This window comes from Danio aesculapii, chromosome 13 (assembly GCF_903798145.1).
Source record: "Danio aesculapii chromosome 13, fDanAes4.1, whole genome shotgun sequence".
In the NCBI taxonomy this organism is placed as follows: Eukaryota; Metazoa; Chordata; class Actinopteri; order Cypriniformes; family Danionidae; genus Danio; species Danio aesculapii.
Window position 1 is genome coordinate 32,142,610 of NC_079447.1, and position 26,436 is coordinate 32,169,045.

The window sequence follows — 26,436 nt, forward strand, 5'->3', positions numbered from 1 at the left end:
CAAACGATATGACAGAAAAAGAAAGAATTGATAGCCTTTATCACTTAATATTTATTTTATTAGATAACACTAAACAAATTGAGACATTATCAAAGCAATTCAGAAAAAAAAAACATTTGGAGTCACCATTTTGTAGCAATGCTATTTTAAAGTGGACAGGACTAGCACAGAAAGATAAACCCAGGAGAGATAACCTTTATAGATTAACTGTGTCGGTCTGGTTGCTAAAAATAATCCTCAACACTGGTAAAGGATATCTAGTGCGGGTAGGTAGCAGGCTTTCTCAGACACATAGCACTGAGATTGATGGTTGGGGTGAAACTTCTGACTGCTGGAATACTCCAGAAGCAAACCCTGCCCTTGAGATGTTGGGATTCTTGATTTAGGGAACTTGGTCTGGCTTATTGACACTGTACTTAAATGCAGAGTGAGGGAGTCTGGCAACTCTTTAACTGAAGACAGGTCTGTTGTTGTGTCCTTGCCGAAGTTTAGAACCACCAGGAAGCCTTTATTGAGTCCGTCCAGCTCGCGCAAATAAGCGAACACATTGACATCACTCCAAACGTAGCAGAACCAGCCTCGGGACAGTATCATATTGGAACTTCTGAGCAAACTCAGAGCTCGGTACTGGGAAATGGTGGAGCTTGTATCGTCCTGCTGAACCTGAAGACAAAATCGTCTGGATGAGATGATTCTCTAATTTGTTGTTGTTGATATGGTGGTGTAAATGAGTGTACTGTACCTCCACATTGACCGTTCTGTAGTCAGAAGCAATGTCCAGCCATGTGCCATTCAGACTCTCGCTAAAACCAGCATTGAGCTCATTATTCCACTGCATTGGTGTTCGCTGCGGGTCCCGACTCTTGCTCTGGATGTTAGTTAATGCAAAAGACAAGATAACGCAGTAAATACGAGACAAAACGATAACGATAAATACGATAACGCAGTAAAAGCGATACAAAAATTGGTTTCGGTTTCAAATAAACGTGATAAATGTTCTTTTAAAACAGAATCCTGAAGAAAAATCACAAATCAGACATATTATTTCTATTTATTTTAGTTTTAAATCAAACTAAAATGTAAAAAAATTAATTCATGCAACTACAAGAGTTTTTAAATATCTAGTAAAATATTATTTACTGTCATCATAACAAAAATAAAATAAATCAGTTATTAGAAATTATTTATTAAAACTATTAGGTTTAAAAATGTGTTGAAAAAAACTTCTCCCCATTAAACAGAGATTGAGGGAAAAATATACAGGTGGACTAATAATTCAGGAGGGCTAATCAAAAAAATACAGTGGGTACCAAATTGTATGGCCAAGCCAGAGCCCTGATTTAAACCCAATTGAGCATCTCTAGAGAGACCTAAAAATAGCTGTCCACCAGCGTTTACCATCCAACCTCATAGAACTGGAGAGGATCTGCAAAGAGGAATGGCAGAGGATCCCCAAATCCAGGTGTAAAAAACGTATGGCATCTTTCCCAAAACTGCTCATAACTGTTTTAGACCAAAAGTGTGCTTCTACTAAATACTGAGAAAAATGCCTGAATACTTAGGACAATGTGCTATTTCAGTTTTTCTTTTTTAATAAATCTGCAAATATGTCAACAATTCTGTGTTTTTCTGTCAATATGGGGTGCTGTGTGTACATTGAAGTAAACAAACTGAAATGATTTTAGCAAATGGCTGCAATATAACAAAGGAAAAATTTAATGGGGTCTATATACTTTCAATACTCACTGTATGCATGTATATTTATAATGTATTTATATACAGTGCTTACAGAAAGTATTCATAGCTCTTCATTTTTTCCACATTAATTATGTTACAGCCTGATTCCAAAATGGATTAAATTCATTTACTTCCACTAAATTCTATGCACAATACCCCATAATAACAATGTGAAAAAAGAGTTTTTGAAATTGTTGCAAATTTATTAAAAATAAAAAAAATCACATGTACATAAGTATTCACAGACTTTGCTCAATACTATGTTGATGCACCTTTGGCAGCAATTACAGCCTCAAGTCTTTTTGAGTATGATGCCACAAGCTTGGCACACCTGTCTTTGGAAATGTTTGCCCATTCCACTTTGCAGTATCAGGTTGGATGGGAAGCGATGGTGTACAGCCATTTTCATATCTCTCCAGAGATTTTCAATAGAATTTAGGTCTGGGCTCTGGCTGGGCCACTCAAGAATAGTATTCACCGAGCCACTCCATTAATATTTTGGTCATTGTCCTGCTGGAAGATGAACCATCGCCCCAGTCTGAGGTCAAGAGCATTCTGAAGCAGGTTTTCATTCAGGTTGTCTCTGTACATTGCTGCATTCATCTTTCCCTCTATCCTGACTAGTCTTCCAGTTCCTGCTGCTAAAAAACATCCCCTTAGCATGATGCTGTTACCAACCATGCTTCACTGTAGGGATGGTATTAGCCTGGTGATGAACGGTGCCTGGTTCTCTCCTACATAACGCCTGGCATTCACTCCAATGAGTTCAATTTTAGTCTCATCAGACCAGAGAATTTTGTCTCTTATGGTCTGAGAGTCCTTCAGATGCCTTTTGGCAAATTCCTGGCAGGGTGTGGCTTCCGTCTGGCCACTCTACCATACAGACCTGATTGGTGGATTTCTGCACAGATGGTTGTCTTTCTGTAAGGTTCTCCTCTCTCCCAAGAAGAATGCTGGAGCTCAGACAGTGTGACCATCGGGTTATTGATCAACTACTTGACTAAGGCCCTTCTCCCCCGATCACTCAGCTTAGAAGGCCGGCCAGCTCTAGGAAGAGTCCTGATAGTTCCAAACATCTTCCACTTACGGATGATGGAGGCCACTGTGCTCAGAACTTTCAGAGCAGCAGAAATGTTTCTGTAACCTTCCCCAGCCTTGTGCCTCGAGACAATCCTGTGTCGAAGGTCTACAGACAATTGCTTTGTCTTCATGCTTGGTTTGTGCTTTGACATGCACTGTCAACCCTGGGACCTTATATAGACAGGTGTATGCCTTTTCAAATCATGTCCAATCAACTGAATTTACCAAAGGTGAACTCCAATTAAGCTGCTGTAACATCTCAAGAATGATCAGTGGAAACTGAATGTACTTGAGCTCAATTTAGAGCTTCACTGCAAAGGCTGTGAATACTTATTTACATGAGATTTGTCAGGTTTTTTATTTTTAATAAATTTGCAACAATTTCAAAAAATCTTTTCACATTGTTATTATGGGATATTATGTGTAGAAATTTGAGGAAATAAATGAATTTAATCCATTTTGGAATAAGGCTTTAACAAAGAAATGTGGAAAAAGTGAAGAGCTATGAATACTTTTCAGATGCACTGTATATATATATATATATATATATATAATGTTTCCCCATTCAGTTAGTTTTTTTTTTTTCATTCATTTAAATGCTGTAAATTTTGTTTTATGGCTTTAGTAACTAATTTAACTATTATTATAAAATCAGTCAAACACTCATCTTTAACTTACTGGATCATACTGTCCAGCGGGATCCTGAATGACAGATATGTTGACATCCACCATGCCGATCTCTTCTCCATAGTATGTTGTGGGAGTTCCAGGCAGTGTGAGCAGCAGCATGTTTATAGCGCGCACATATTCCTTACCAGCACTTGAGCCAATACGCGGCTTATCATGGTTTCCTACCTGTTGATGACAAACAGACACAGATTTATTAGTTCAAGGAACAAACCAAAGAAAATGCATTTGAAACTTTATATTTTACAATTCAAAATCATTTTAGAAAAGGTGCAGGGGGGGTTTGGGGGTGGGTTTTTAAAAAAAAACATTTTTAAAAATTACTTTTTTCCCCATTTAATTATTCTGAAGTGACACATTTGAGTTTTAGTACTATCTGACAAAGCTCCTAGAGGTTATCAAGATTCTTTGGATTCATCTTCAATGCCTCCTCCTCCATCTTACCCCAGACATGTTCAATAATGTTCATGTCTGGTGACTGGGCTGGCCAATCCTGGAGCACTTTGACCTTCTTTGCTTTCAGGAACTTTGATGTGGAGACTGAAGTATGAGCAGAAGCGCTATCCTGCTGAAGAATTGACCCTCTCCTGTGGTTTGTAATGTAATGGACAGCACAAATGTATTGGTGCCTCAGGCTGTTGATGTTGCCATCCACTCAGCAGATCTCTCGCACCCCCCATACTGACTGTAACCACAAACCATGATTTTTCCTTTACCAAACTTGACTGATTTCTATGAGAATCTTGGGTCCATGTGGGTTCCAGTAGGTCTTCTGCAGTATTCATGATGATTGAGACGCAGTTCAACATTGGAAAAATCTACCTTCTGCCACTTTTCCAAATGATCAACTAGAAGTCAAGTTATTGTTTGTTTCTCTTACAACTGGGATCGATGACAAGACTTTTGTCAGGTAGTGTATGTTAACACACAACATACTTTTCAATCAGATTTGTTGGGCTAGTGATTTCGTGAGCCCTGTGATGGATGATTGATATCCTGGGTGAATGTTGTTTCTTCAGTTGGCTCAACAACATAGTTGATGACTTTAATTAATGACTCTAGACATAACTTTGTGAAGATAATGCAGTGACATCATACATTTTAACTATATTAAAATTTTACCCACTGGAGGTTTTAATGTAAAACAATGTGATTCTTAATAAACAGACAAGCATCTGGTCCTTACCACCCAGTTTGGCCATTTTCCTTTCGGCATGTTCGACATCCATAAGTCAACTAGGCCTTTGGCATGATTTCCAGACAGAAGGTCAGGAAGGTAAAGTAGATAGAAGTTAAACGGGAAGTCGCTTTCTTTGGCGTAGTTTGTCCCGTAGTACCTCATGGTTTTATCGATCTCTTCATAGTCGTAACATTCTGTCACCATAAACCTGCGTGGGGAAAAAAGGGAGTTGTTATTGTGACAGAAGCACAGAGATGTTTAGTGTAGAAGTGGGTGAAGTGGAAAGACCTGTATCGGCCAGGCTCTCGGCTGTAGGTGTCCATCTGTATCCTCCAGTCTGTCAGAATCTCATGGAGTCCCTGCTTGTGTGTATGTGTAGTCATGAAACAGCTCAAACTCGGTGTCCACTGTCGACTGAACAAAGAAGGAATGTATTACATTTTAGTCACGCTGCACACACTAAAGGATCACCACTTTTATTTTATTAAGAATTAAGTTAGATATAACTTTCAAAAGATTTGTTTTTAACGTGGTTTTTTATTAACTAGCATTTGAATACATAAATAAAAAAATCTAAAAACAGCATTTTTTAGATGCTTCCTAAAAAAATGGAAGGAAACTTTGAGAGAGATTAAGGACATTCAAAATACATTTACTTTACTTCTGATTATGAACAATATTTTACAAACATTTTTCATGTTCAGATAATTTTGGAACCAGCAATGTATAAAGTAAAACTAGGTGTCAAAAAGTGTTTTTTTATTATTATTATTTATTTATTTTTTTAAACAAAGCTTAAATTTATGAACAGCAGTCTATTTAAACCTTTCTTAAGAAAAGTTTTTACAACATAAAAAAATTTAAAACAAGGTGAAGAAGAATAAAAAGAAATGAAGAAAAATCTAACAGAATTGAATGCATTATGTCCGTCTACTAACAACAGTAATACAACAGTATACAAGTGCATCCGGAAAGTATTCATAGCGCTTCACTTTTTCCAATTTGTTTTATGTAATAGCCTTATTTCAAAATGGATTACATTCATATATTTCCTTAAAATTTTACACACAATAACCCATAATGACAATGTCTTAAATTTTTTGAAATTGTTGCAAATTTATTAAAAATAAAAAAGCAGAAAAATCACATGTACATAAGTATTCACAGCCTTTGCTCAATACTTTGTTGATGCACCTTTGGCAGCAATTACAGTCTCAAGACTTTTTAAATATGATGCCACAAGCTTGGCACACCTGTCTTTAGGAATTTTTGCCCATTCCTCTTTGCAGTACCTCTCAAGCTCTATCAGGTTGGATGGGAAGCGATGGTGTACAGCCATTTTCAGATCTCTCCAGAGATGTTCAATAGGATTTAGTTCTGGGCTCTGGCTGGGCCACTCAAGGACATTCACAGAGTTGTTGTGAAGCCACTCCATTGATATTTTGGCGGTGTGCTTTGGGTCATTGTCCTGCTGGAAGATAAACTGTCGCCATGTCTGAGGTCAAGAGCACTCTGAAGCAGGTTTTCATTCAGGATGTCTCTGTACATTGCTGCATTCATCTTTCCCTCTATCCTGACTAGTCTTCCAGTTCCTGCTGCTGAAAAACATCCCCACAGCATGATGCTGCCATCACCATGCTGGTGATGAGTGGTGCCTGGCATTCACTCCAAAGAGTTAAATTTTAGTCTCATCAGACCAGAGAATTTTGTTTCTTATGGTCTGAAAGTCCTTCAGATGCCTTTTGGCAAATTCCAGGTAACGAGGGGTTTCCGTCTGGCCACTCTACCATACAGGCCTGATTGGTGGATTTTTGCACAGATAGTTGTCCTACTGTAAGGTTCTCCTCTCTCCACAGAAGAATGCTGGCGCTAAGACAGAGTGATCATCGGGTTGTTGATCACCTCCCTAACTAAGGCCATTCTCCCTGATCACTCAGCTTAGACGGCCGGCCAGTTCTAGGAAGAGTCCTGATGGTTCCAAACATCTTCCACTTATGGATGATGGAGGCCACTGTGCTTATTGGAACTTTCAGAGCAGCAGAAATGTTTCTGTAACCTTCCCCAGCCTTGTGCCTCGAGACAATCCTGTCTCAGAGGTCTACAGACAATTCCTTTGTCTTCATGCTTGGTTTGTGCTTTGACATGCACCGTCAACCCTGGGACCTTATATAGACAGGTGTATGCCTTTTCAAATCATGTCCAATCAACTGAATTTACCAAAGGTGAACTCCAATTAGGCTGCTGAAACATCTCAAGAATGATCAGTGGAAACAGAATGTACTTGAGCTCATATTAGAGCTTCACTGCAAAGGCTGTGAATACTTATGTTCAGGTTTTTTATTTTTAATAAATTTGCAACAATTTCAAAAACTCTTTTTTCACATTGTTATTATGGGATATTATGTGTAGAAATTTGAGGAAATAAATGAATTTAATCCATTTTGGAATAAGGCTGTAACAAAGAAATGTGGAAAAAGTGAAGCACTATCAATACTTTCCGGATGCATTGTAGTTGTATTTTTAAAGACCACTAAACTCAATTGATACATATTTTTGTAGTGAATTAATTTGAAAATTTAACAAGCTGCACATTTCTTTACATCTATTAGGAACACCTTTTGCCTTAGATACATCCTCTGGTGTATTAAATTAATAAATATTTCATGGCAATCTTACAAAATGAGGGACAAAATTTGTTAAAACCAGTTTTCAACAGTAATCGCCATCATTTAACAATTGAGAAAACTTGTTTATCCTGCCCCCCGGCTTTGGAACTCACTACCACCTGCCATCAGAAACATAGACTCTCTTACATTATTCAAAACAAGACTCAAAACTCACTTATTTAGGTGGCTTTTAATAATTAATTGTATTTATTTATTGCTCCTGTTGCCACCCCAATATGATTTTGCTGTACTTACATAAATTCACAATATTTCAATAAATAAATAAAATGCAGCGACTAAATTATTGTGGATGGATTGGCGCCACCGACATTGCTGATTCACTGCCCTTCACCCTTTAAGCATGCGCTAAATAGATGTTTTACGGTTATGCTATTCTGGCTGCACCTGGGGGATGAACCGCTGACATTCAACCGCAGCAGATAAGTTGACTTTACCACAACAGTTTCAAGTTTGCGTTATTTATTTATTTATTCAATTAAAGATAAAGTCCTTATACCATAATTAATTTAATATTGTTTGATGATGAGAGATGAAACACGACTTTGGGTTCTAAACCACATACTTCCATACTATATAGTACTCTAAAATCAGTATGCGAGCCGAGTAGTATGTCCGAATTCATAGAATTCGAAAATGCGAGAAGTACCCAGATGACCTACTACTTTCGGCGAGATTCTGAAGTGTGCATCCTATGCACCTTTCACTATCCTATGATGCCCCATTAGAGAATTCATGAATGGGAGTGAAGTGACGCAACAGACGCAGGTACTGTAGGTCACGTGACTATGACAAAACGGTGGATGTAGTACGTCCGAATTCCATTCATAGTGCTCATATTCATACTGTTTAGAACATACTATTCTAACGGCCGATGTAGTACATTTAAATTCAAATGCAGTACCTACTAATAGGCGGTTTCGGGCGCAGCCAGCATGGAAAATTGAGCTATTCTGAACCTTGATCGTGGCTTTCATGCTCTGCTGCTCTTGTGTTTTGATCAGTGCAACAACAAACCAGCAATTAAATGTTTCTATAAACTGAATGGGTTTCATAGCGCAGAGATTTCCACGTCTGATATGAAAGCCACTTCACATTGTGCAATGACTATAGCTGCATGGAGAGTGAAACTAGCACACTAAAGCAGTGCTGGTCACTGCGGTTCAACGTAAACTTTTTTGGCTCATATTGTAGGGCTCTCGACGATCGTCATGTGCTTTGGGTCATGACCAAAAGATAAGAAGATCTCAGATACAAGCGACTGAAATGTGTTTCCTTTTCAAGGTGGCAGGGCACACCCTTAAGATACTGCGTGGGGAGCTTGGAGCAGAACTGTTGCTCCTTGACATCGAGAGAAACCATTTAAGGTGGCTTGGGTATTTGTTTCGGGTTGGCTCCTGGACGCCTACCCAGGGAGGTGTTCCAGGCTTGTCCCATCGGGAGGAGGCCCAGGGAAAGACCCAGGGTATGCTAGACACAAGATTGTAAACTTTTTATTTAGATTTTGTGTTATATCTGTTTGAAAATCACAAATACTTCCTCTGGTGTATCAAATTAATAAATATTTCATGGCATTCTTACAAAATGAGGGACAAAATATGTTAAAACCAGTTTTCAACAGTAATCGCCATCATTTCACAATTGAGAAAATTCAACTTGTGTTGATCCTGCCCCCCGGCTTTGGAAGTCACTACCACCTGCCGTCAGAAACATAGACTGTCTTACATTATTCAAAACAATTTAAGGTGGCTTTTAATACTTTATTGTATCTGAACTATTGTTGCGTATACTTTTATATTATTTCTGTTGTTGTTTTATTGCTTCTGTTTTATTGTACCGTATCCTTGTGCTGCCAGAAAGGCGCCTTTAAATAAAATGTATTATTATTATCCTATAAAATTCCTAGATTAGTTAGTGCCAACAAGCACCAAAAGAGAATATGAGAATGTGTCAAAGAAAATGGCCATAAAGACAACAGAGTCATTCAACTGCCTTCGCTAAATCTACAATGACTTTGAAATCATCTAGAATTAGGATAATCATAATGACTTGCCAGTAAATCCAGAGAAATATGCACTAGTAATCCCTAAATGGCATAGTGAGAACAATGAAAAACACCCCTGAATGATATCAAATGATACTTTTGTATGAAATGTTTCAGTACGTCAGTGTGTAATGCAGTGTTTTTGTGAGGAAATATGATTGTCTTACTGGATCTTGCTCAGGGTCAACCTGAGGTTCGTCTCTCAAATGCGTGGCCTCCAGCATGTGCTTCACAGCGTCCATGCGAAACCCGTCCACCCCTTTCTTCAGCCAGAAGTGGATTACGTCCTGTTACACAGACATAAAAACGAAGATCAAAGAGGTCCCTGTTTGTGGTGAAACACGATATGCTATGGTGAATCGCAGATCTGCATGAAGGGCCTTTTTGTTAAAGAGCTTCAAGGCTAATGTTTCTGCTACATGTTATTTAAAAGATTGAACATCATTTTGGCAGGAGTTTACACCTGGAATCAAGATGGGTTATGTTAGGGAGGGACTGAATTTCTGGGCAGAAATAGAATTTCCTGCATGCACTTGGCTGAAAACTAAAACAAAAATGCTTTGTAATAATTATTCATTATTTTATTCAATAATATATTTTTGCAAGACTTAACTTAAATTATACTAATTTTAAAAAACACAAGTCCATAAAATAATCACATTTTATCTACAGTGAACGAGTTGAGAGGCATAATATTACCAGCGTTGCTGTGACTGCACAGTATCGCTTTTCAGAAACAAAAAATGTCTTGTCAGTGGCGACACATTATTCATGTGACTTAGCTTTTTCTGGACAGTGTGTGGTTCATGCATAGAGAAGTGTATAGGTTTATGAACGGAATAAACACAGAGGCTGCGTCCTAAACCACATACTTCCATACTATATAGTACTCTAAAATCAGTATGCGAGCCGAGTAGTATGTCCAAATTCATAGAATTCGAAAATGCGAGAAGTACCCAGATGACCTACTACTTTCGGCGAGATTCTGAAGTGTGCATCCCATGCACCTTTCACTATCCTATGATGCCCCATTAGAGAATTCATGAATGGGAGTGAAGTGACGCAACAGACGCAGGTACTGTAGGTCACGTGACTACGACAAAACGGTGGATGTAGTAGGTCCGAATTCCATTCATAGTGCTCATATTCATACTGTTTAGAACATACTATTCTAACGGCAGAGTAGTACGTTTAAATTCAGATGCAGTACCTACTGAGTAATAGGCGGTTTTGGGCGCAGCCAGCATGGAAAATTAAGCTATTCTGAACCTTGATCGTGTCTTTCATGCTCTGCTGCTCTTGTGTTTTGATCAGTGCAACAACAAACCAGCAATTAAATGTTTCTATAAACTGAATGGGTTTCATAGCACAGAGATTTCCGCGTCTGGTATGAAAGCCACTTCACATTGTGCTATGACTATAGCTGCATGGAGAGTGAAACTAGCACACTAAAGCAGTGCTGGTCACTGCGGTTCAACGTAAACTTTTTTGGCTCATATTGTAGGGCTCTCGACTATCGTCATGTGCTTTGGGTCATGACCAAAAGAACAAGATCTCAGATACAAGCGACTGAAATGTGTTTCCTTTTCAAGGTGGCAGGGCACACCCTTAAGATACTGCGTGGGGAGCTTGGAGCAGAACTGTTGCTCCTTCACATCGAGAGAAACCATTTAAGGTGGCTTGGGCATTTGTTTCGGGTTGGCTCCTGGACACCTACCCAGGGAGGTGTTCCAGGCTTGTCCCATCGGGAGGAGGCCCAGGGAAAGACCCAGGGCACGCTAGAGGGATGACAGTTGCATCCCAATTTGCATACTGTCCGTCCTAAATAGTATTTGAAAATACAGGGTGGGCCATTTATATGGATACGCCTTAATAAAATGGGAAATGTTGGTGATATTAACATTCTGTTTGAGGCACATTAGTATATGTGAGGGGCAAACTTTTCAAGATGGGTGGTGATCATGGTGGCCATTTTGAAGTTGGCCATCTTAGATCCAACATTTGTTTTTTCAATAGGAGGATGGTCATGTGACACATCAAACTTATTGGGAATTTCACAAGAAAAACAATGGTGTGCTTGGTTTTAAAGTAACTTTATTCTTTCATGAGCCCCCTCACATACACTAATGTGCCACAAACAGGACGTTAATATCACCAACCATTCCCATTTTATTAAGGTGTATCCACAGAAATGGCCCACCCTGTAGAATTGTCCCAAATCGTAGTATGTTGAAAAGACTATGCTAAAGATTCCCAGATGGTTTATTATTTCCAGTAAAATTTTAAGTGTAGAACCATCTATACTCTAACCGCTGATATTGCCCACAATACATTGCGTGTTACACGTGAATTTGATTAGAACTACAAATGCGGGTGATAAGTGTAAATAAAATACAAACATGACGGACACGCAAGTTTAACCATCAAGTAGAGAGACTTCGGTAAAGATGTTTGTATGACTGTTAATTAATATCTTGCCAACTGGAAAATGTTTTAATCACATTTTTTGTGTTACATTTCATCTACAATAACAGTACGGAACTTATATAAAGACGTGTTTGGACATCAACATCTGAATGCAGAATTATCCAAAGACCTGAGGAGATTTCTCTGCATGAAAGACTCATGGATGGAAGATTAACCTGCTGCTGCTTCTCCAACAAGGTAGGAAATTAAATATGAAAAAATTGTGGATGATGTGTGGATGATTAACAGGGCTCTTAACTAAGCAACACAACGATCTGTTAACGAAGAAGTAGTATTGTATGTCCCAAAGATTGCATACTCTTCTGTTACACACTCAAAAGTACATACTTTTATGGCGTGGTATAAATATGTTAATTGGCACGTAACTGGCTTGTGAACACCTCGAGATCCCCGCTGAGAAGCTGAAGAAATTGTTTGGGGAGAAGGAAGTCTGGGTTTCTTGTCTGAGAATACTGTCCCCATGACCCAGCCCTAGGTAAGTGGTTGAAGATTTGTCAATCCAAACATGAGTGGATGATGGTAAATATAGTTGTAAAAAAAATGTAAAACACATTTGAGTGAAATGAAAGTTTGAAAGTGAAACGAAAAAAGGTATTGTACAAAAACAGGTAGATTACGATCAACATTGGAAATATTTCCAAACACAAGTGTTTACAAGAGACGCGTTTGAACTCAATAGCAGATGGTAATGCATCTCATCTATACCTGGTGTTTTTCCTCACTAGAACAGGATTTCAACGTCCTGTGCAAATGAAAATTTTTGAATCCTCTCTAACTTTCTGCAAATGCATAACTTTTGGTTACCCAGGAGTTACGCTTTTACCAACTGCAGAACAGGACAGTTTAACCAGTCAAAAAACGTATTAGATCTCTTTATATAATAATTTTTTAAAAAACTATAGTGTTTAGATTGGTGATGACGTCATTTCCAGGTGGTCTAAAACCCTCTTGGATAAGATGTACATTCAAAAACAAGGTCAGCCATTTTGTGGCTGTTTAAACACATTCAACCACTTGAGCAGTTATACCACCATCCATTTTCAACTGCCTCTGCAAGTGGTCAAACATGAGTAAGTTAAAAACATAGAAAGACTTCAATTGCACTTGTATTTTAGTAAAGTTCAGTTGTGATCAAATTCACAACATGCATCTAATACAAAGGATAAACAAGGCCTAAAAGTTCACTATTGAAAATATGGCTCCAATAAAGTATAGGTTTGTACACATTAGATTGCATTATGAAATTTAGTGGGTTATTCCAATAGGAATTGGATCAATTGGGAGATTGAATGTGACAAATTTTACCACTCAGATATCTCTCTCAGTGTTGCTTGGTTTATAAGTGACCTATCTACTGTGTTATCTACTCTTTATGCATCTTGACAATGTGACATTTTGGACACAATCCATCGTTTTAGGAATGATTTACATTTTTTGTGGAATCTAAAATCGTTCTTCTGTGGCATCACTGCAAAACCCAACCTTTTGGAACCTCATGTTCATCTTCAGTGCTGCAGGTAACATCTTGTTTTTATTGATAATACCAATGCTTATTATCCGTCATACTGTATTAATGTAAGAACAGCATAAAAGTCTCATAGGACCATTTTCATAGTTCTTATAACTACTGCTCACACCACAGGAACTGGGAATTATTTTGAAAGAACAAAATGATCTACTACTTCAGAGTAGGCTGATCTCACACATCAACTACAGAACTACCAGTTCCTAAGTGTACAATGATTGACTGAACACCATACACTATACAACACTCTGGCACCTGATATTTTTAAAAGTTGTGTAACCACAAAAGGCATGGTTTATAGTCATAATGATTAGCCAAATCTTACCGTCATCTCCTGTAAGACCAGGGGGTTACGATAGTTCAGGTCTGGCTGTTCCTTGAGGAACTGATGGAAATAGCACTGCTGCCGTACTTCATCATACTCCCATGTGGAATTCCCGAAAACACTCACCTGACAAATTAAATAATTTGAGACTTGTCAACCAGAAGCTACCGGTTGCATGTTGATAATCAGTTTAATGAACTCAATAACCATAACAAAATGTGCAGAACATACAGTATTGGATCATTTATTAAATTTGTGGACAAACATATAGAAATGGCACTGATGTTGAACCAGAACAGGATGTCCGTGAATCCTTAAGTCTTAAATTCTTTAGTATAAAAATAAGGTCTTAATTAGTCTTAAATCTCATTCTGGGGTGCGTTTCCGAAAACCATCGTTAGCCAACTAAGGTCACAAGTTCTGTCGTTTCAAACATAGTTCGTTGATTTAGTGTTTCCCAAATCCATTGTTCCAATGAACATTCGCAAACTATATCGCAAACGTGTATGCTTGCAACTACACCTCAGGAGCTGTAGTTAGAAACATAGTTCCTGGTAGTGTTCTATTCCCAGTTATCCCCCTTATGCCCTATTTATTTTTAACATTCTAACATTTAAACTTGGAATTATTTTTGAAAAAAGTCATCTCTCTTAGGTGTAATTTGCTTTCAAACTATTTTTACAGTTCAGTTTTAGCGATCTTCATGTTTACAATTGCGTTCCCTTCGCAGTGCACTTTGAAAACATTGATGTCATTTTGAACACAGCCGTGGCTCATGACGAAATCTATAGGTGACCTATTATTTAAAAGCAGAATTTACCTTATGTCTCCAAAGCTTGTGAAAACAAAAATTATAACATACGTTAATGCTTTTAATTTATAGTAGGTTATTTATTAAGTATCTGTACGGTATATGACATGGGCCTGTTGGTGAGAAAATTTCTGCAGTGGTTTGCATGTGTCAAATTGTTGTAAAATAGACTTTTCAAAAAAGTAAATAAACAATATCCTACTTAATAATAATCATCATCATTATTAATATTATTATTAAAATAGGATTTTCTTCATTTTCTAATAAATAATAAATAATAAATTTAATTTCTTAATAAATAACCTCATTATTTATTTATTTATATATGATATTAGAATATATGTTAGCTTTTGTAAGTGATTTTATGTTTTAGAATAGAATATGTAATGTTCTCAATAATATTTGTAAAGGAAACACAGGCCCTATATGTGCCATTTACATATTTCAATAATATGGAAAACAAGTGCATGTTTTACCAAAACTAATGTAAGGATGGCTATATCTCTCCATAATATTAAACCCTGAAAACGGTTATGGAGCTCCACACGAGACAAGACCACGAGAATGGTCAAGCACTAAAACAATAAACTTTCTAATCTGAGTAGAAGATCAGCTAGAAAACCAGTTGTTCGGGTTGTCTCGATCATGCATCCTGAGCCCCCGTCTTTGCCCTGGACTTTACCTTCTCCACCAGAGCAGCTCACTCACATTCCACACAGAATGTCCAAGTTTTTAATATGGTGTATCTTGTGGCTTTATATTCATGTTTGGTGTCATTTTAAATGTCTCTGTGTGATTGGTAAAGTGGTCCTAATTTCAATGTAATATTTTACAATCTCCCTTATATCAGTTAATTTGGGTTTTGACTTTGATAAAATCTTTGCCAGATGCTCCACTCCAGGGAAAATGGTCTTTACATCAACTCATGACCAGGCAAGGGTCTTGGTGAAGCTTTTATTGTCTTGAATTTATGATGATTTGAGTATTTAGGCAAAGGGTGCAGAAGTGTCTGTGGGATTCTGTAGGCAGGATACCCCAATGCAGTTTGTGAGTCTCTGAGCTCTGCATCAGGACTTATATGCTGCAATGTATTTCTACACGGTCAGGTATTAATCTCTAACTTAAATGTATCTTCGAATAATTGATGTTGTACAATCTTGATTGGCTTATTTTGTTTAGTTATGTGAATTGGAATGGAAAATCTTTGCCTGACAAATAAATGTAAAATTCTTGTTTAACTCTAATATCTCCTAAAATCATTTAAATCTAGTAGATTGTTTAGGCTGATGTTTCCGCAGCCTACGACCAGGATTTGTCATACATTCAGGATCAATGGATGGAGCATGGGCACAGCATTAGAGACCTGATGATTTCTGACAATCACTGACTTAGTATGATATAATCTAGGGGGCTAAATCAAACTTCCTTTAAGTATGAGCAAGCATGGGGCAGCCTATTATTACTTAAAGGAAATTAGCTTATCGGCTAAGAATCGGAACTGGCGAGGATGTGTCCGTGAGCAGATGTAACTGGCCAGCATACTGACTCTAAGCGACTTCGGGTAAACGATGAACCATTACTTGAGAATAAGGATTTATTAGGTTAATCAATCTAAATTAGACCGAATCACAACCTATAAGGTGATCAGCATGAATTAGATAAATCTAAAATTATTATAAATTGGAGTCAGATTAAAATTCGGAGTTGGAAACAAATTAAAATAAATCTTAATGAATAAAAATATTTCTTTTCACATGTGCTAAAAGGCTTACATGCATTTACCCTTCACCCATGCTGTTAGTTCCGTCATAGGAAAAATAGATGGGCCCTTACACTAATATTGGATTTTTTTTTTAATGCGTTTGTGTAAAACAATATAATTTGCACAGATAAATTATGGGGTTCTTCTCTGAAGAAGTTGTTACCACCCTGTTTGGAGCATCATTATGGCTGGTTTATGTTATAACTAGCGTGGTTCAAATGATGGTATTTGCGACAGAGAAACTACAGGTTTTGGGAAACACTCGTCACTACATTGTTCTTTTCCTAAACGATGCATCATACTATGATAGTTCAGCTGCGAGTTACGTCATTGTTTGGGAAACGCACTCCAGTCTGGTATAAAAATATCTTTAAAAATCCTAACTATGACTCTTAGAAATCTTCAGATACCCTGCATAAAATTCAATATGCATGTAGATAACAGTAAAGCAAGTGTCACTATTTACTGATTTCTTTGCAGTGTGTGAATGGACATTCGTACCCAGTTGTTTGGAGGTTTATCTGCTGTGCAGTTAACCCAGATGTAATAGTCTGTGTAGGGCTCTACGGAATTACGGCTAAGCTGAAACCAGATGTGCTTGTCACTGGTGTGGTTCGGGATGTAGTCCATGATCAGCTTTAAACCTGGGTCAAAAAAAGCTGTTATCAAGCAGAGTGTTTTATTGTGTCATGACATTACAATAACAGGGTTATAACATTGTAAAAAGCTTGGAACGTTAATGATTAACAATCATGTTATTCATGAAGCTCATAACATGCTAAAATTCAAACTTTAGCCATAAATGCAGCGAGCAAATGATGACTGGAAAAGTTTGTCAGTTATTGGTTGGCAACAATGTTGATTGAAATAGCAGTAGCTATTTTTCCATCCATGTTTAGCAGATTTTGAAATATTGCATAATAAGCGCTTGATGGAAATGCCAAGGTGCACGTACATTTTGATAATCTGCATAACAAAAAGTCAATAGCATCTGGATGCAGCCTTGATGATGCAAGTTGAAACTGCTTATGTTAGTAATGCAATGTCAGATGTAATGCACTCAGTGGAGCTAGTGACGTCACTGTGAAGGATAGGGTTAGGTGAGCACATTAAAAAGCATTGGACAACTCCAATAGTATCTGGATGCTGCCGTTATGATGCAAGCGGAGATTGCATCACTCAGCGATGCAATGTCAGACACAATGCACTCAATGGAGTGAGTGACGTCACTGTAATGGATAGGGTTAGGGGTGGGGTTAGGTGAGTGCATTAAAAAGCATTGGATGCAGCTCAGATCGCACTGCACCAGGTCTGCATCCAGACCCCTCTCCACAACTCAGATTGCACTGCACCAGGTCTGCATCCAGACCCCTCTCCACAACTCAGATTGCGCTGCACCAGGTCTGCATCCAGAACCCTCTCAAAAAAGTAGGCGTACAATCACTGATCTACTAAGATGGAAACACATTTACAGATTAAACTCCAGCATGCGCATCAAAAGTCCTGTGGTTTTGTTTTAACAGATCATGAATTAACAAATATAGGCAGGATAAGATGCCATTAATAGATAAACCACTAGACTGGTCAAATGTTAATTTGGTCATCCTAAAATCCCCTAGCTAAAGTAGTATGTCAAAGTGGTTTGGTATTATTACCCCCCCTAAACTGTCCCAAAGAGTAGTCTCGCAACTCCATTCAATGGATTTCACCGCATTCTTCTGAGGCTTAGGTAATTTGTTATATACGGGAAAAAAAAAGACCCACAGTGGTTTCTTCTATCCAGTAGTGGTGTAACGGATCCCAAATCTCATGTTTTGGATCACACTGTGGTTTTTGAGTCATGGATAGGATCATTTTTCGCATAAGCAAAAAAGGATGCAAACAAATGTAATTTGCTTTCCATTTATTACAAAAACAGCACTGCAAGAAACTTTTGGTTTTAACAAACAGAACAGCGGAATGAACTGCCAACTTATCCAGCACATGTTTTACACAGCGGATGCCCTTCCAGCTGCAACCCATGTCTGGGAAACATCCATACACTCATTCAATACATACTCATTCAATACAGACAATTTAGCCTATCCAATTCACCTATAGCGCATGTCTTTGGATTGTGGGGGAAACCAGAGCACCCAGAGGAAACCCACGCTAACACGGGGAGAACATGCAAACTCCACACAGAAATGCCAACTGACCCAGCCGAGGCTCGAACCAGCGACCTTCTTGCTGTGAGGCGACAGCACTGCCTACTTTTTTTAAATAAAAATTAAAAATAAAGAAATAACCAGCTGAATAAAAAAAAGGTAAAAATGACTGTGAAAAAGGATCTTCGTACTGTTGCTGATAACGCTAAATGTAGAGGGGTGTTTTCACACTAGCAATTTTTGGTCCACACCCGGGTTCATTTGACGTCAAAGTATGGTACATTTAGCTAGTGTGAATGTGTCTTCTGAACTCGGGTGTGCACCCATGAACCATGAACCGTACCCGAGTCCACCTGAAAGAGATGGTCTGGGGTGAGGTTCGCTTCTGATAGGAATTCAATTGAACCAAATAACAGAAGTGAACCGCTGTTGATGACGTATAATTTGATTGACGTGTCGCGATAGACAATTCCAAGATGAGTGGGAAGAGTGGACATCGGAAGAAACCGAAGCTTTAATAGAATTATAGGCAGACGATAACATACAAATGCAACTGGAAAACACGCAAATGCAGAGATTTAAAAAATATTTTGTGATCATCTCAAATCTAAGGGTTATACTCGAACAACGGTTATCAATGCCGCCTGAAGATAAAGAAGCCCCAACAACAATCTAACATTATAATCTTGTACAACACAGTCTCATTTCCAAGTATTGATTCAATAATTCACTCATAAAACTTCATGTTTCATAAATAGATGTATCATTTTGACTAACTATTCAGTGACATATTTTTGATAGTTGTTTGTCGCCACCTATTGGATAAACAGTGTACCTGCTACAACTATCAACAGCGTCAAGTAGCAATTAACAGGGATTTGAATCTTTATCTGTGATTTGAATCTTTTATCTGTGTTTATGTTTTAATAACAAAGTGTTATGCCCGTACTTCTGTGCTATTTGATTCTTTTTAACTTTGTAACAAACTGAAAAGTGCAAAAACTAAATCTCACTCGATCAAGCGCAGATTTGAATGCAGCACATGGAAGGAATAACAAACATATGCAAATCATCATCATTTATAATTTATGTTGCGTGGATCCCAATCTTTTAATTGTGCACCTACACTTATCAATCGTGATCCGTTACACCACCTACTATCACGCAAAATTAATTTTTATATTTGATATTTGGTGCCGGTTTATCTGAAAGTGACGATTTTGTTCTCTTTGATTGGATGGAAACACTGCTTTATTCGCAAACATTTTATGCAATATTCCAGTTTTGCGCGTCTTTGGATGGAAACATAGCTATTTATCATTTATGCATATTAATGCACATTCACCTTTATCGTGCATGCTAGTCAAGAGGTCATCAAAGTCTTCCATTGTTCCAAAAAGAGGGTCAACATCTCTGAAATCCTCCACATCGTATCCAAAGTCCCTCATAGGAGACTTGTAGAAAGGACTGATCCAGATCGCCTTAATGTTCAGGTACTCGAAATGACCCAGTTTCTCCTTAATTCCTAGAGTCAAACATTGAATTATAAAAACATTAGCTACACATTTGTGCACCTTTGATCTGACGCTCAACAACCCACACTGATATTATCTTGACCAACCCAACTTTTATCATCTCAATCTTTTGATATCTACATGCGATCATTTTATTATACTGCATGTAGAAGATAAGCATGTTTTTGACCTATCCACAGTGTTTGCTTTGTGATGAACATGTTTTAAAGTAAAACACTAACAGCCCTGTAATGTACCACAGTAAAATCTCATCATGGCATGTGTAGAGCCAATTACAGCCATTATATAAGAGCAATTAAATAACCTCCTCCACTTGCATGAAACTAAATATACAGCAATACAGAGCCATTATGAACGGAAAACATGGCTTTTGTGTGTCTGTCCAAGCCATCAACCAAGATACACGTCTCTCCAAGATACACTCACTTCTCAAATATCACTACAGCTTGGCTCAGTTTATTAAGCAAGACTTTAGTCCTTGTTGTTTTTGATTTAGGCTCATTTTCTTATACATAATCTTAAAACAACTGAAAGTATTATTTTTATTACATGATTACGCTTACTTTTACAGTATCCACCAACCTAAGACAGTAATAATTCATATCAGGTTACTACATCGGTTTAGTAACTAGTCATTTAGCCAGTTAGTATAGTTGCTAGTATTTACATGTGGAAAAGAAATGTAAATATAGAACTAGCATTCATACTATGTACACTATACACTGCTCAGCATAACCGAGTACACCCCATTTTGAAAATGAATATTATTATCCATCTCTCAATGAACATAGGCAATGTTTTTTGGTGCATTTAAACAAAACAGATTTATTAAACAGATATATTTATTAAAATAATACTTAAGTCACAGAACATCTTTAGAAATTAAAAGATAGAATTAAATTCAAGCTAAATATTGCAAAAAAGAAATTACAACCTACAAAATTTCAACTAATTTGTTTAATTTTTTGATTCTCTTGATTTTTCCTCTTTTATAAATTTGTATTTAATATTTTTCTATAACATAAATTTGGGTGTACTAGTTTTTGGACCGTTATCGTAAGTTATTTTGCTAGATAAGCTCCAGATTTGTCTTCAGTACTGACTAATCTAATGTATATGCACAAATATAATGTTGTATAGCTTCCTATTAAAAATATTAATTTAAAAGAGAGATTTGTGAGGGATGTACTTGTATATGCTGAGCACTGTATGTATAGGGTCCGAAATGACACTAATAAAACAATCCAAACCATACACAAAAGTTCTCAATTATATTATGTCTATCTAGGACTAGAGACACATTTCCTTATTATAGAATTTTCCGTAAACATGCACAAAATAATGTTATTGCTAAAATGGATGTAGTATTTTAAAACTAAGTATATGCTACAAGAAAAAAGATAATAAATACACATATCTATATACACATTATATATATATATATATATATAAAGGCATATCTCATTGTCGGCGCCATCTTGGATAATGTTATGACAGCTGTTTTAACATTAAGTTATGATTAAATTACCTCTTGTTACAGTTTGATAACAATCTGGAAATGTTCATAGGCCAATGATATCACCACATTGAAGTGGTCTATATATATAATTTTAACTTAATCATTACTTACATTACTGAACTAAAGCCAAAATTAAAATAAAATAATTAATTGAATTCATGTTTTGGGGGCATTATTTAATATAAAATGCATAACAACAATTAATTAATTTTATCTAAAACAATTATTTTTTAGATAAAAGTATTATAATAAATAATAGATAATATACATATTCAAAAACATAATATTTAAAAACTTTTGACTAGACACCTAACTGCAATTAAGTATGCCACATAATTAATTGCCAATTTGCATATGTTTTGGGGGCATCTTAATACCAATTAATACGTAATACCAAGTACATAATACAAAAAATATTAATCAGTGTGTTTCTTCCTGAAAAACATGCATATTGAAACAGAAATGCTGCTTCGGCAAAATACATATAGTCACCATGCATGGGGCGATAACCGGTTCCAAGGTTTACCGCGGTTTCGAAAAGTCAAGGTTTTAAAACCGCCATTTTACATGTTTTTTAAAACTATTTTATTTCATTTTTAGAGCAACAGAACCCGCAGCAGGAAAAGAACCTCGTCATCAAAAGTTATGGTCCAAAATATTTTAAAATGTTTCTTAAAAATTAAATATATTGTTTTCAATGGGGGAAATTTTGTTTTACCCAGACATTTGAAAAGAACTTAAAAAAGAAATGCATAAGGCAATAATCATAATACCATGATACCGTGATATTTTCATCCAGGTTATCATACTGTCGGAATCTTATACTGGCCCATGCCTAATAGTGACTGAAACTTCAGGAACCAGAATTTAAGTAAATAAAAGCTAAATAGACATATAAAAGAAGCAAGCGACATATGAAAAATAACTAACCACTAATCATATTTAAATATCTTTATTTAAAAGCTTTTTGAGAGTCTCTCCATAATTAAACATACCTCTTAGATCTCCAACCCCATCAGCATTTGAGTCTTTAAATGAGCGTGGGTAACCTGATAGACGGGCGACAGCTGCCACCAGCTCATGCACCGAGGCGACAGTGCCACAATAGCCGCAGTCATCGCAATGAGAGCCAGAGTGCAGGCGATGACCAGCCAGAAGATGACCTCGCGAGGGATCCGATAGCAGGGCCTGTTGGAGTACAACATCAGCACCTCTTTAGGCATCCCAGCATACGGCTTGATCTGCGTGTATTCGCTCTCCTCTGGCTGGCTGGAGACCCGCTGAATACACACAATATCACCATTATCATCATCATCCTCCTGAAAGGCTGCGTTCTGGATGCCTTCTTGCAGCTCCACCGCATCGATGTTGGTACTTTCTGCTCATACTCATATTTCTTCAGCGCTCCTTGTGAGAACAGAAACAGTCGGAGTCCTGTTAAACAGAGGCATTCACAGGTTCATAGTGCACAATAGTCATTCAGTCTCCATCCCTCTCTCTCCCACACACACAATAAACCCCCACCCAGAGGAATGTGGTGGAGATTAGCAAAGCCAATCACACACTGCCTTGGCTACATATTATTGAAAAGGTAACTCATCATAGCTTTTACTGAAACAGTTTACAAGGTTTCAGTGTTGCTGACAACAGTATACATTTACACAGGATTGTCACAGCCCTCTAAAAGTGACTGTTAGAAATGATCAGTTAGTTCGGAAGCTAAAATAAAGAGATTTTCACTATATGACAAATGTGTTTGAAGGAATCTGGTGTACTATTAGGATGTACTCATTCATTCATTTTATTTTCGGTTTAGTCCCTTTATTAATTTATGCTGTAAAACCCAAAAAGTTAAGGTAACTCAAACCATTTGAGGAAACCGATTGCAACAAACCATTTAAGTTCAAAAACTAATACTAATGAGTACTGAACTTAATCCATTTGAGTAAATGAAGCAATTGGAGCACAGTAAACCCAATAAATGAAGAGAACTCAAACCAACAGAGTACTGTAAAACCCAATAAGTTAAGGCAACTCAAACCGTTTGAGGAAACTGATTGCTGCAAACCATTTGAGTTCAACTAATCTATAGGAGTACTGTGAACTTACTCCATTTAAGCTGAAGTAATGAGGTATTAAATTAACTCTTTACCTTCATCACTGAGTTCAAAACTCTTCAAATGAGTAGAATTAACTTTCAGTAAATTTTGAGTTAACTACACTCATTTCATTTTATAAAGTTGACTGTTGGGTTTTACTGTGTAGGGTTGCCACAGTGGAATGAACCGCCAATTTAACCAGCATATGTTTCACGTGGCGGATGCCCCTCCAGCTGCAACCCATCATTAGGAAACATTCACATATAGACTCATTCACACACATACACTATGGTCAATTAAGTTTACACAATTCACCTATACCACATGTCTTTGGACTTGTGGGGTAAAACCGAACACAGGGAGAACATGCAAGCTTCACACAGAAATGACCCAGCGACTTTCTTGCTGTGAGGCGATTGTGCTACCTACTGCGCTTCCGTGACGCCTCTTATAAGGTGGACTCTGCAAGAATTTTAATTATTTTATTTTATACATATTATTAACATGTGAATGGAAGTTGCTGAGACTTTTATTTCAGTATGTTGATGAACTTCTAAATATTGTGTAGGGGGGCGAGGCTTTCCTGCTTCGCTACTGTTCGGACTTCTTTGCCTACTGCTCCGCTCTCTACCCACCTGCTTTTATATCTTATACCCTAATTTTAACTTGAGCCTATCAGCACAGTGCTCAAACGACACAGCTCGAAGATCAGCATCGATTCTACAAACTTTCTGGAATATAGCTTTACTATCAAGAGGGGAATTATCGTCTAAACAATCCTCCCGCTACCAGCTATCAGCTGCTCACATTCCTGAGACGGGAAAACACGGCTGTGAAAATGCCTCTGGATCGGATTCATTCAGATTCTCACTGCTGTACAAACTGCCACAAACTTCTACAAAAGATTGCAGTTGTTGAAACAAAGTTACTTGCGATCCGACCAGAACTGCAGCGTCATTGTGGCACAGCAAATAGCCGGTGAGTACCATAAATCTATTCCTACCACTGTTTCGAGCACAGAAAAACAGAATAAAACTGTTGAAAATGAGCATTGGCATAAACAAGGTGCGAAACCAAAGGGTACTCATGGGGTCAGATCATACGCTGCCGCATTAGCGTCTTCTACCCCAAATACAGCTCGGACTCAAATACAGCTTGAGAACAGATATGAAGTTTTCAGTAATATGGGTGAAGAATCCCCAAATGCAGTCAGACAGAGATCACATGACTCAGCAGCTAACTCTGCATGGAACAGAGGCTCAAGGCTGACTAGACAGCGGCATTCTGCTCCGATCGCACCTGAGATAAGAACACTAGTTGTAGGAGATTCAATAATCAGGAATTTTAGGAGCAAATCTACAATGACATACTGCTTCCCTCATGCAACAGTTTCTGATGTAAACAAAGAACTTAAGAAAATTCTGAAGAAGCACAAGACTGCAAAACGGATTATCATCCATGTGGGGAAGAATGATATTCGGAAAGAACAGTCAGAACTGCTCAAGAGAGATTTCTGCAAGCTCTTGGAAACAGTTGAAAGATTGAAAATTCAGCCGTTCATCAGTGGACCACAGAGGGACAAATATGTTTTCACGGCTTCTTGCTCTCATCACTCAAAAATTACTGTAACGATTACTGTAACGGCCTCCTCGCTGGCCTTCCCAAAAAGACAGTCAGACACTTACAGCTCATCCAGAATGCTGCGGCCAGAATTCTGACCAGAACCAGGAAATCAGAGCACATCACACCTGTCCTCAGGTCTTTACACTGGCTCCCAGTTACATTCAGAATAGATTTTAAAGTATTATTACTGGTCTATAAATCACTAAATGGCCTAGAACCTCAATACAATTTAGATATGCTTACTGAATACAAACCTAACAGATCACTCAGATCTTTAGGATCATATAAACTAGAAATTCCAAGAGTTCAGTCGAAGCAGGGTGAATCGGCTTTCAGCTACTGCACCCCTCACTGCTGGAATCAGCTTCCAGAAATGATCAGATGTGCTCCAACATTAGGCACATTCAAATCAAGACTGAAAACACATCTGTTTAGCTGTGCCTTTACTAAATGAGCACTGTGCTACATCCAACAGTTCGCACTATTATGTTTTTCTCTTCTTTTTTTCTCTTCTTTTTCATTCTTTTATAACACATTTTATCTGTTTTTCTTATTTATTTATTTTATTTATTTACATTTTTATTATTTGTTTGTTTTTATTTCTCTTATACTTGTTAGGGACCGAGCACCAAACAGTGCAAGGCCCTATTGGAATTGCTCCGTTTCTTCTTATTTCTTTTATTCCTGTTTATGTAAAGCACTTTGAATTGCCACTGTGTATGAAATGTGCTATATAAATAAACTTCACTTGCCTTGTTGCATATTATTTCCTTGTAGAAAATTAACAGTAAGAGGGGCATACTTGCCAACATTCAGATCTACAAATCTGGGAAATTTTATGTGGGGGTGCGCTTGGGGACTGAACCAAAAGGCTAGCTGGACTGTACCAAAAAGCTGTGGGGGGGGGTGGAATTCCGGGAGTTTTCCGGGAGACAGAATACAAGAGATGGGTCTAAAATACGGGAGACTCCCGAGAAAAACAGGAGTGTTGGCAAGTATGAAGAGGGGTGTGGTTACGAATATTGTGGCTGAAGACAAACTGATTTCAACAAGAGTACCTCCATTAGAAACCCAGAAGACTTTGAAGATTACCAAAACAAACTTTTTTTTTTGTGGACTTAATTGTTCACCTAAAGCAGGGGTGCCCAAACTCGGGAGTTAGAGGGCTGGTATTTTTTTGTGGATTAACTT

At 37.6% G+C, this 26,436-nt stretch overlaps 1 protein-coding gene across 1 annotated transcript; it reads right to left on the reverse strand.

Annotated features, from left to right (window-relative positions):
- Window positions 1-86: 86 nt before the first annotated feature.
- Window positions 87-22,896, reverse strand: LOC130239614 (neutral and basic amino acid transport protein rBAT-like). The gene is given in 12 exon segments (XM_056470885.1): window positions 87-663; window positions 743-868; window positions 3,496-3,672; window positions 4,691-4,892; window positions 4,973-5,046; window positions 5,048-5,098; window positions 9,580-9,699; window positions 13,750-13,875; window positions 16,824-16,966; window positions 19,815-19,994; window positions 22,519-22,572; window positions 22,575-22,896. Coding segments are annotated over 12 exon segments (1,851 nt in total). The 5' UTR covers window positions 22,747-22,896; the 3' UTR covers window positions 87-237.
- Window positions 22,897-26,436: the final 3,540 nt, after the last annotated feature.